This window comes from Trachurus japonicus, chromosome 13 (assembly GCF_045865225.1).
Source record: "Trachurus japonicus isolate A0001 chromosome 13, Traja_1.0".
NCBI classification, from domain to species: Eukaryota; Metazoa; Chordata; class Actinopteri; order Carangiformes; family Carangidae; genus Trachurus; species Trachurus japonicus.
In genome coordinates, this window is record NC_140919.1 from 7,978,389 (window position 1) to 7,991,522 (window position 13,134).

General features: G+C 41.3%; 1 protein-coding gene across 4 annotated transcripts in view; it reads right to left on the reverse strand.

Moving 5' to 3' along the window:
- bcas3 (BCAS3 microtubule associated cell migration factor) overlaps nt 1-13,134 on the reverse strand; it is a 481,047-nt gene that overhangs the window by 412,119 nt on the left and 55,794 nt on the right. For all 4 annotated transcript variants that reach the window (XM_085794770.1, XM_085794769.1, XM_085794772.1 and 1 more), the window contains exons 10-11: nt 9,029-9,105; nt 6,417-6,500 (exon numbers count right to left, since the gene is read on the reverse strand). In XM_085794770.1, coding sequence (XP_085650896.1) covers nt 6,417-6,500; nt 9,029-9,105 — 161 coding nt within the window. The remainder of the gene's footprint in view (nt 1-6,416; nt 6,501-9,028; nt 9,106-13,134) is intronic.

Below are 13,134 nucleotides of genomic sequence, written 5' to 3' on the forward strand. Positions count from 1 at the left end.
GCAGCAGCACGTGTGACATTATTTTGTGGTTTCAGAACCAACGTTAGAAGAATGCATGACTCTCTGTCTTGGTTTGAAGTAAAACATAGACCCAATTCCAATTCTAATTTCCATCCCTACCCCTACCCCGAGCCCTTAACCCTTGCCCCTTGAAACGGAGCTACACGGGGGTAGGAGGTGAAAGTCAACCCCTACGAACTGGGACACCCCTTCAACAATCACATACGTCATCAGTCGTCTCTGCTGGCTTTCACATAAGCATTAATTCAAACAAACTAATGCGACTGCCACAATTTTTACATTTCATCAATGAGACCAGCATTTATCTCCTAAAAAGAATGTAACTACCCGGTGGTAAACCTTTAAAAACCTGCGGGTAAGTTAATTAGCGATATCGTCTTTTCTCCCCCCAGGATGACGACGGAGGTTGGCCGGCTGACCAGCTCCCCAGACGGGCTGCTGCCTCTGTGAGCTCTGGGAGCTTCAATTCTCCGAAAAACATCGGAGCAAACTTCTAAACAGCCGTTCTTTGGATAAATCGGCCGCACATTGGGATCTAAACAGCTACTTTGTTGCATGAAAAAATATTAAAACTTAACAAAGTGACGTAGTAACAGCGCTAGAGCGAGAAATAAAACATGATATATGGTACATGATATAAGGATATGGGTTATAGTTGTGTCGGTCATGTATTGAATGTATGTAATGTTGTTGGGGTATACTGTATATTGTTTTGTATCTGTCTATATTGTCTACATTGTCTGTATTTATATGGTTTGTGTTGTTTTATGTCTATGTCTTTATTGCTCAGTGTGAATGTGTATTCTTTTATTATTGTCTCCATGTATATGTTTTGTACCCCAGGTAGCAGATGCTAATGGGGATCTTAATAAACATAGAAACATAGGTCAGTGAGACAATACACTGCAAAAACTCAAATATCTTACTGAGAATATTTGTCTTATTTCTAGTCAAAATTTAATTTCTAGTCAAAACAAATCTCATTATACTTAAAATAAGACTCATCACATAAGAAACAACTTGCTTTTAGATCATTTTCACTTGTTTGAAACACATTTTCACTTGAAATAAGTAGAAAAATCTGATAGTGGAGCAAGTTTTTCTTTCTTTTTATTAGCACAAAAAACCTTGCTTTCACTGGCAGATTATTCTACTTATTTCAAGTGAATATTTGTTTTAAACAAGTGAAAATGATCTAAAAACAAGTTGATTTTTAGGTGATGAGTCTTATTTTAAGTGGAAAGAGTTTAGTTTTGACAAGAAATAAGACAAATATTCTTGGAAAGATTTTGAGTTTTTGCAGTGTAACAGGAGATACAGTGAATTATGGAGCTCAGTGTGTGTGTGTTTGTTCACTTGATGCCGACTGCTGACGATTTGTAGCGCTGTAGCCACACGAGACACACTTATGACCGTGTGTGTGTGTGTGTGTGTGTGTGTCCTCTGTGTGCGTTTAAGACCCAGCCAGGGTGTCTGGCTCAAACACACCTCTGTGGCTCGATTGAGGGAAATGGATAGTGCTGCTTAAGTGGAGTCTATCTCACCTACTACACTGTCTTTGGCTAATGGAGTCCAGTGTGTGTGTGTGTTTGACTCAGTGTGTGTGTGTTTGACTGTGTGTGTGTGTGTAGTTGCAGTGTAAAGGGGCCCCGGAGAGTCTAATCAGGCATTCAGACGAGGCGGCCCTGTCAATAGCGCGTGGCGCCTCGCGTTTGTTGGGTCTGAGGATCGCCCACTGTCTCTGTGTGTCCAGGCTCAGTAACACACACACACACACACACACACACACACACACTCACTGTGCCTGTGTGTGTGTGTGTGTGTGTGTGTGTGTGTGTGTGTGTGTGTGTGTGAGTGTGAGTGTGTTAGTGTGTGTGTAAAATTCCTCCAGAGCCATCAATTATTAAGCGAGGCGTTTGGCTCCTAATTGATCAACACTAATGTGTTTTCTAATCACTGCAGTTGTGGAGTTCTTAGTGGTGTCCAAACAGGAGCTATTGATCCTGCTGGGGGGGGGGGGGGGGCATGTCTGAAGAGCACATGAACACACACACACACACACACACAGTCAGGACCTCATGTCTCCATCTAAACAAACTAGAGGCTGATTCAGCTGCTGTGTTGTTGTTAATTGTTATTTCTTGGCTATTTCTAGACATTATGATGCAATTAATTGCAATTTCTCGGTTATTTCTAGATATTATGAGGCAATTAATTGTTATTTCTAGATTATTAGTCATTATGATGCAATTAATTGTTATTTCTAGCCTATTTCTAGACATTATGATGCAATTAATTGTTATTTCTAGACTATTTCTAGACATTATGACACAATTAATTGTTATTTCTAGATTATTTCTAGACATTATGACACAGTAACTTGTTATTTCTAGGTAATTAGACATTATGATGGAATTAATTGTTATTTCTAGGTTATTTCTAGACATTATGATGCAATTAATTGTTATTTCTAGGTTATTTCTAGACATTATGATACAATTAATTGTTATTTCTAGACATTATGACACAGTAACTTGTTATGTCTAGGTTATTAGACATTATGATGGAATTAATTGTTATTTCTAGGCTATTTCTAGATATTATGACACAATTACTTGTTAATTCTAGGTTATTTCTAGACATTATGACACAATTGTTATTTCTAGGCTATTTCTAGACATTATGATGCAATTAATTGTTATTTCTAGGCTATTTCTAGAAGTTATGACGCAATTAATTGTTATTTCTAGACTATTTCTAGACATTATGACACAATTACTTGTTCATTCTAGGCTATTAGGCATTATGATGGAATTAATTGTTATTTCTAGATTATTTCTAGACATTATGATGCAATTAATTGTTATTTCTAGACTTTCTAGACATTATGATTCTATTGTTATGTAATAGTTGTTGGACTCTCTCTCCTTTAATCTGTTCTTATAAACAGAAGCCATTATAATTTAATGCCCCCCCCCCCCCTCCTCCCTCCCCCTCCTCTTCTTGTTGTTTCCATGTGTCTGGCCGTCAGCAGCACTCAGAGCCGCTGTGTCGCGCCACAGCCCAGGAGGAGATACCTTGTCATCCATATTGAGATATATGGTCCTAAATGAGGAGCGGGCCGGGGAGCAGACTGCCTGTCTGCATATCAATACCCCCCCACCCCCCACCATCTCCCCCTCTACCCCCTCCCTCACCACCAGGCCACCGATCTGTTTGTTTGACGTCCTGCGAGGACAGGACCCACGCGCTCTCTCTACCAATCAACTATCCCGTCCAGGGCTGCAACTAGCGATTTATTTTCATTATTGATTCATCTGTTGATTAATTAAAGGGACATTGTGTAACTTCTCCTGTTATCTATTCACTTAGTAAGGGATAATGTATAGTTCTGAGGTTGTTATGGAGAAATAGACATTATGGAGGTTTATTTCTCCATAACAACCGACCAACTATACATTATCCCGCTTAGAACACGGCCTTTACGAGTAAAAACAAACAAAATGTTGATCAAAATACGATTAATAATTGCATCATTTAGCGAATCTGCAAGACTCGTACGTCCGCTGTTTTGCCGAGCCTCCTCCCAGTCGTGTTATTATGAAGCCTTTGATAATCAATCAGTGGATCGATGGATTACCATACACGTGTTAAGATGTGTGTATTGTGTGTAGTCGTATCTGTCATAAACAAGAGATTAACTTTACTGTTTACGGGGTGCGTTTGTGTCGCGGAGCCGCGGTGCCAGCTGCACCGAGAGGAGAGGAGAGCTGTGACACAGCGGGTCAGAGGCTCTGATCGCAGGTTTGGTTTCCAGCCTCCACTCTCCCTGTAACAAGTTACACATCATTTATCTAACATCACTATCAGTCTGAAGCTGTTTAATGACGATAAAAAATGAAACATAAGGTAAAGTTCACTGATTGATGAGTGATCGCTCCTCCAGTCGGCCGTTGCTATGGAGTCCCTAGCAACGGTCCGCTCAGAATATTGGTGATTGACCAATCAGAATCGAGTATTCAAGAGAGCCGTGTTCTAAAATGGATTATTTGGTTCTTCAGTCTGTTTTTCATTAACCAGTAATCCCCCCATCAACAAAGTGAAGTGTTCCTTTCAGCTCTGAATGAGCCGTTCATATCATTCATATCTCCATGGAGCGGGTAAGCTCGGTGCTGCTGCCATGTCTCCATGGTGACAGTAAGAAACCACGGAAACTCAGCGGAGACACCGGAGCTGTCGGCTCAGGTGGAGGTGGCGTCTGTGAAAAGTCACCGTGGTAACGCAGTGAGGAGGAATGGAGCGTTACACTGATGCTGCATTCACCTGCAGTCGGGCAGACGGCCGTCACAGAAGTCCAGAGAAAGATGGTAAAACAACACCACATCGCCATGACAACAGATTGTCACGTGTATTGTTTTGCCTCGTGCTGACGGACCACTTGTTTATGTAGCGTAGTTGCCTTTTTGTGACCATAGATGGCGCTATTATGTTGTTTTTGGCCCTCAGTGGTTTAGCAATTATGGCTGTTTGGCCTTACAGGCCACCGTATTTGCAGGGATTCAGAGACTGTAGTCTTACTGTGAACTTTCTTTTCTTTCTTTTGTACTTATGAAAAATGTTTGTTTCTCTACCGTAAGGGTTGAACCGACAACACTTGAGTTGATGATTGAGAAATAAATGGCGGCGTGGTCCGAGCCATAAATCCAGCAACCATCCGTGTGTCTGACTCGTCCCTCCTTCCACACCCCCAACACCAACACAAACACAACACAGAGTCCGGGTGTGGAGTGGCGTGAGCTCGCACGGCCTGGGTTACATTTACATAGAGGCTTGTTTATGCCGTTACGTGCAGCGGCTGTCATCCGTCTGCCGTCTGCCCAATTTCAGGTGAATGCAGCATGAAAAATACGATCGAGTTGGTTGTGATATACAACCGCAACGAACTATCCCTTTAATGTGTGTGTTTTCCAAGCAGCTGAATCAAAGGAGGCTGCCGGCTGCTAGCGAGACGTCTAAAAACCCCCCGCCCCCCACCAACCCTAAAAACCCCCCCGCGGAGACGAGACGCAGATTACAGAGGAAGAGACAGAAACAGAGAGAGAAACGGATCAGCAGGTTGATGAAGTGTCTCATAAGCTCAGCACCGGTTTCACCAGCGGAGCCAGGTGGATCCGATGTCAGCACATTTACAGATGGTGCAGCCGACACACACACACGCACACACACACACACACACACACACACACACACACACACACACCAGCAGCTTCTTCTGATCACACTCACTGTGTTTCCATCCACACGGTTTCATCCACACTGAGTTACACCGAATTAAAAACGTCTTGTGGAAAGTGTAAAACTGGATTATTAAGTGTCATGAAAATGGACAAAAACATTTGACAAAAGTCTTATTATTATGGGATGGACACTGATGGAAAGAGTTCTTTGTGAGATAAATGAATGCATCACATTCTGCTTTATGTTTCCTGCTTTTCAAAGTCAAGAGACCGAGACCGAGACCGAGCGTTCACCACGCTATGAAATAATCATGTTACATTATGAAACATTACAACACATGAAGCAAATACTCTGAACTACTTCTGCTTCTGTTCCGGCTGCATTTCCCTCTAAAACAACTCTGTCTCTAATGTTACATGATTATCTCATAGCGTGGTGAATGTGCAGCTCACAACTTGTCCACCAGAGCGCTGTGGAGTTGCTGGATTGTGTATTTGATGAGTTTAATTCACCGTGGATCTCAAAACAACATGCACCGATAATTAAAGGTGGTGATGAACCTACTGCTATGACTATAGGGGTTATGGTGAGAGGAGGATCTGAATAAATGTTCAACTGTCCCTTTAACTGGTTCCAGTCTGGTGCAAATAATCGGTTTGAGTCGTTTTTTAAAGAATAAAAGTCCAAATTCTCTGATTCCAGCTTCTTCAATGTGAATATTTCTGGTTTCTTTGTTCCTTTTTGACGATAAACTGAGTCTCTCTTTGGTTTGTGGACAAAACAAGACATTTGAGGACGATGTCGTCTGGTGGTTTGGGAAACACTGATGGATGTTTTTCAATTTTTTTTTTACATTTTCAGACATTTTCAGATCAGCGTTATTGATCAGGTTTATTATCTGATACCTGATCTAGATGTTTTAGTCAATATCTGGGCCGATCATCTGATCATCTTTGTATCAGATATCGGTGAATCCCTCGTGTAGATGCATAAAAAATGACCATCAAAGGAACTCAGGTGTCTGAAAGTTTTATATTATAAACATAAACTGTACTTACATCTTTATTATTATTGTGTGTGTGTGTGTGTGTGTGTGTGTGTGTGTGTGTGTGTGTGTGTGTGTGTGTGTGTGTGTGTGTGTGTGTACTGTCACTTACTTTGGCAGCATTGATCACCGTCGCCGTGTACGACTGTGCGTTGTCGCCACAGGCTCCACCACGAGACTGGTGACACCGGATCAGCTGCAAACAAACACACAAACACACACAAAGATCAACACAGGACACACACACATACAAAGTTTAAAGGTATAGTTCAACATTTTGGCAAGTTGGCCCATTGCCATAATCCCTATAGCCATAGCAGTAGGTTCGTTACCTTTAATTGTCGGTGCAAGGTGTTTTTAGAACGGTGGAGCAGAGCTGTGAGCTGCTCAGAGCTACGCTACGGAGACTCATTATGGGATTTCTTGGTTTCCCTCATCAAACTCATCAAATACACAATCCAACAACTCCACAACGCTCTGGTGGACAAGTTGTGAGCTGCACATTCACCACGCTATGAGATAATAACACAACGTTACCACACAGAGTTGTTTTAGAGGGAAATACAGAGACTGCTTGATGAAAAACTGTCCCTGAAGGCAACGCGCATCAGCGGTTTTACATGAATTTCCCTCTAAAACAACTCTGTGTGGTAACGTTGTGTTATTATCTCATAGCGTGGTGAATGTGCAGCTCACAACTTGTCCACCAGAGCGTTGTGGAGTTGTTGGATTGTGTATTTGATGAGTTTGATGATGAGGGAAACCAAGAAATCCCATAATGAGCCTCCGTAGCGTAGCTCTGAGCAGCTCACGGCTCTGCTCCGCCGTTCTAAAAAACAGCTTGCACCGACAATTAAAGGTAACAAACCTACTGCTATGACTATAGGGATTATCATGGCAATGGGCCAATTTGCCCAAAAAAAATGTTGAACTATCCCTTCAAAAACCTGCAGAGGGAAATAAACTCAGACTCTTCACAGGGAAATTGGTTTTTCTGTCAAAGAATCGTTGCACAACCAAACAGCCAATCTGCTCTGATTCAATTTACAATACAATCTCTCTCCCTCTTTTCACAAAACTACATTTTGTCATTTCTGGAAATCCTTCAGCAGCAGTCACACAAACACCGGCCCCATCTGTCAATTACTTGAGTGGGTCAGCGCCAAAACACTGTGATGCATTAAACGTATTGCAGCAGCAGCAGCAGCAGCAGCAGCATCGTTCTGGTTTTTGTAAATACTTAACCATCCCATTAAAGAGAAGAGAGGAGAAGAACTCTGCATCTGTTGATTTTCAAAATGTTATCATCTCTAGTGGACTCTTCTTGGAATGAGTTGTTTATCCACAGAGATTAAAGAGGCAGGAAATAGATATAAAAAGAAAAAAATGCTGCTTTTTTTGTGTTGTTGGGGATTGTAAATATGTCGCTTTGTCTGATATGGATGAGTGTGTGTTCCTGTGTGTTTCTTCTTTATTAAGGTCCCATTAACTTCTGCACACACACACACACACACGCACACTGATATGAAACAATACATGTGTGTTTTAAAAAAGTAGAAGAACTGAGAAAATAATAACTGCAATTAAAATCAACAAGACGAAACGGCTCCGATTGATTTTATTTAGTTTGCTTCTCCATAAAGAAATGGACGGTCTATAGTTTATATGGTTTAATTTAAACAGAGAAAGACAGAATATCAAACATAACAAAACATCCAGAAATAATATCATCATATAAAGGTTATAAATTAATTTACATTTGATTAAGTGTAATAGGGGGAGAAAAAATCAGCAGGGGATCAAATACTTATTTTCTCCACTGTAAATACATATGAATATTAACATATCAAATAAATGGAGCATAGAACATAACACATATAACTCTTATATATGATCGAACATAATCCTAATTGATGAAGTTTGTTTTTACATAATGTTCATTCAGTGCTTTTTTAAAAAGCATATATGATCTTACTGTTTTTATTCTATTATTGTAAAAAATAACTGCATTCTTGAAACATTTTGGCACATTACTATACAGAATGTCTCTCTCTTTCTTTGTTTTTATATTTTATAAGGTTGTTTTATATCGTTTTTATATTTCTGTGGGATAAATAAACAGTCTCATGTCTTATGTTTAATAAAGTTGAGTATTGACCTCACCACCTTTGCTTTGCTCTGTGTTTCACCGTCTGTTTAACCGATGTAGTTTAATGTTGAGGTGAAGTGAAACGTTGTCTTGTCCATCTTATATGATCTTGTTGTTTTCTCTATGTATATAATTTTTATTCTATTCTTGTAAATAACTGTATTCTTGAAACATTTTGGCACTGTACTATACAGAATGTCTCTCTCCCTCTTTGTTTTTCATTTTTATTTTGAGTTTGTTTTATATTTGTTGTTTTTCCATTTGTATATTTGCATATTTTTCTTTCTTTTTTTTTACTTTGGTTGTTGTACGAGCATTTGTAGCATACAAATTTTCCATCTGTGGGATAAATAAACAGTCTTATGTCTTATGTTTAATAAAGTTGGGTATTGACTCTGTTCTGTGAATCACTTTCTAGTTGAACCGATGTTGATGTTGTGAAGTGAAACGTCCTCTTCTCCAGTAATTGTGTGTATGGTATTGTTACTAAAAGATAAGTGTGTGTGTGTGTGTGTGTTAGAGTGTGTGTGTGTGTGTGTGTGTGTGTGTGTGTGTGTGTGTGTGTGTTACAGTACCTTGTTCTCGGCGTAGGCCAGCCAGCGGCTTCCCAGTGATATGGGGTTGAGGCTGGGGCCGGGGCAGGGGAAGCAGCCTGATCAACACATGAACACACACACACAGGCAGAGAGAAAATTAATGTTCATACACACTTTAGTGAAAAAGTACAAGAAAACAAACACACACAGAGATGTTCAACCCCCCCCCCACCCACACACACACACACACACACACACACACACACACACACACACACACACACACACACACACACACACACACACACACACACTCACACACACACACACACACACACACACACACACACACACACACACACACACACACACACACACACACACACACACACCTCACCCCCTCCCCCTGCTGCCTAGAGAGAGTCTGTCTGTAACTATCTTAAACCATTAATGTGTTTGTGGGGAGCCGCTCGTTGGGGAGATAAATGGGAGTCTAATGAGGGTGACGTGTGTGTGTGTGTGTGTGTGTGTGTGTGTGTGTGTGTGTGTGTGTGTGTGTGTGTGTGTGTGTGTGTGTGTGTGTGTGTGTGTGTGTGTGTGTGTGTGTGTGTGTGTGTGTGTGTGTGTGTGACCTAATGGAGACTGTGGTACCCAATAAACTGAGGATGGCTCCTCTGTTGATTGACCAGCACAATATAATTCCTGAAGGGACACACACACACACACACACGTTTACACACACACACACACACACACACACACACACACACACACACACACACACGTCAGCAGAAATAAAAATAGCGTCTGAACAGATAAACGTCTCGTCTTCTTCTCCTTCTTCTTCCCACTCAACCAGATGTGGAGGTAAACATCTGCAACACAAACACCATCTATGACTAACACCCCGGACCGGACCGAGCCTAAACACACACACACACACACACACACACACACGCTGCTGCTGCGTTCAGGAACATCCTCACACACACACACACACATATAAATACACTGAGCTAATGCACGGAGGCTGCTGACAATAATTTAGTGCTTTGGGAGCAGATGAGGTGGAGGCAGACAGTAATGTAGTGTGTGCTGTGTAGGGAGGGATGGGAGGAGGGATGGGGGGGGGGGTAAGGGAGGAAGGGGGAGGAGAGGGGGAGGAAGGGGGGTGTTGAGGTAAGCCACAAGGGTTGCTGGTAGCGCCAGAGAAGCCTTTTGTGCCTCTCCAAGGCCGAGCAGAGCCCGGGCGGTGAGATAACATGTGTTTGACATCCTGGGTGGAGAGAGAGAGGGGAGAGGGGAGGGGGGGAGGAAACAGACACGATGGGTGGAATCAAAGGGAGAGAGGAGGGGAAGAGGAGGAGGAGGGAGAGAGGGAAGGAAAGAGGGAGAGAGGAGCTGAGGCGTCTGAAGGCCGAAGCCTGAAGGAGCTCAGAGAAGCTGAAACTCAACGTTTCCTCCGTCACATCAAACCACTCAGACCAACTTCTGCTTCTGAATCAGAGCAACACTTTCACTTAGTAAATAAGTAGGGCTGCGCAGTATACGTGGTAACACTTTACTTGAATAGGTATTCATAAGATTGACATAACACAGCTGTCATACACATCAATGAATACTTATGACAGCTGTGGTTAAAGCAGAAGTAAGCTGAATGTTTGTGTTAATATAAGTCTTAAATAGTTATATCTTCCGACAGCAATCACTTCTATAGAGCGTTTGGACTGAAACACGGGTCTGTCAGTCACTCTGCTCTGCTCTGAGCCCAGGAGAAAACTTTCCTTGTATCCTACAACCTTTATCCAATGAGGAGAGAGAACGGCATAAAGGGGCAGTCCTCTCTGTGTGTGCAGCCAGGGGATGCGCCTGAATGTGGTGACGTAGGGACGAGGACCAATAGATCCATGACGAGGGCGGGGGCTGCTAACTCCGTCGGCTGACAAGACGTTATGGTGCGTTCAAGGCAACTCATAACTCGTGTTTTTCCGACCTGTGAAGTGGTACCAGTTCGATCTGGTACGAGTTCACGGGTCAGAAGTTACGAGTGGCCGTTATAGTGACTTTCACAGGTAAAACAGGTCGGAGAAACACGAGTGTGTTGCCTGGAACGCTACAAAGTCGTAAGTTGTGACTTGAAGCTGTAATTTACGGTTTCAAAAGCCTGCCTGGAACGCAGCATTAGCCAAAACCACCGGATCGCTTACTTCTGCTTTAAGTGTCATTCGGTAAGTTATTTCACTTTTAATGCAAAGTTGACATTGTTTGAGATGTTCCTTGTTATGAGAACTTGACATAATTTTTAAAGTTTGGCAATTAGGTCTGCTATGACAGTTCATATTGTCTTCATGTCAAGTTGTCAGAACAAAAACATCTCAAACAATGTCAACTTTGCATTAAAAGTGACATAACTTACCGAATGACACTTAACGACAGCTGTCAGAAGTATTCATTGATGTTTATGACAGCTGTTATGTCAGTCTGATGAATACCTATTCAAGTAAAGTGTTACCGTATGTATACGCGGTATTTGCGGTAGACGGTATATATTTGGCCCCGATAGAGATTTGTGCTCTACCGTCCTATCGTCGATGACGTCATCGCACCTGCCTCAGAGACAGCGGAGCAGAACAGCTTGATAAACAAAACAAAAAACGGTGCTACGTCCGTGATTTGGACTCGGTTGGTTCGGCTCTAAAGCTTCAGTTGGTAAGTTGTCGAAAGAGAGTGTGTGTCGGATGTTGCAAAAGATAATTTGCAAGATGTGTGGAGCAACAGTGACAGCAAACAAAGGCAACATGAGAAATTTATTTGACCATTTATGTCTTTGTTATTTGTGTTCGTTTGCACTATTTGCACCATAAAGTGCTGGTTTTAATTTTGTGCTTTGAGATCTGCTTTCTGCACAATAAATGCTCTAAAAATTACATTATTGCTTTTTAAAAAAAATCAATTTAGCTTTGCTAAGGGACTACAAAACCCATTCAGAAACATGTCCATTATAATCTTTACACTTAAATTTATACCGCGATATATACCGTTACCATGAAGGGATTCGATTTATATCGTGATAGGAATTTTAGATCATACCGCCCAGCCCTGTAAGTAAGTAAGCTTTATTTATACAGCGCCTTTCACAGACCAGGGTCACAAAGCGCATTCCTCTTCTTCTTCTGCTTTTAAAGGGACAACGAGGGGTTTTGTAAAAGTGAAGTGTTTCCACACTACATTTATGAGCCTCCGCACCGTGAAATTCTTTGACCGGAGCAAGACAGACTCATGTTTTCATTCATCAAGAATTAAAGTCAGAGGTTGGAAGACGATCACATACCGTCGTAGTTCCCACCATAAACGGAGATTCGGCGGCGTTATTCTCATGACTCGCCACGAAACCGAAAGTAAAGAAACGCTGGTCGGCTCGACCAGCATTTCCACCACCACTAATAATAACAAAATAACCATAGAGACAAAACCATAGATTTATCTAAAATGGAGCCATTAACAAGTGGTAACGTAGATTCATCCACATTAACGTGAGACTTTTTTATAACCAAATAGAAACTCCTCGTTGTCCCTTTAAACCAATGCCCACTTCTTGTTCTTCCTGCTCTTCTTCATCATCATCAGGGCTTTACTTCTTCTAAGAATCAATCTGTGTATTGACTGATCCCTGCAGTCCCCCAGTTTATTCATCCACCACACTGCAAAAAATCAAATATCTTACAAGAATATTTGTCTTATTTTTAGTCAAAATGTAATTTCTAGTCAAAATAAATCTCATTACACTTAAAATAAGACACTTTTTCCTTCTTTCAAGCTGATTTTCACTTAAAATAATCTGATAGTGGAGCAAGTTTTTCTTCCTTATTACAAGCTCAAAAAACCTGCTTTCACTGGCAGATTTTTCTACTTATTTCAAGTAAAAATTAGTTTGAAACAAGTGAAAATGATCTAAAAACAAGTTAAAGCAGATATCAGTGGAATGTTTTTGTTAATATAAGTCCTAAATAGTCCTATTTTCCGTCAGCAATCACTTACATGAAGTATTTCAGCCTAAACACGAGTCTCTCCGTCACTTTAAGTTTTAGGTGATGATTCTTATTTTAAGTGGAAAGAGATTAGTTTTGACTAGAAATGAGACATTT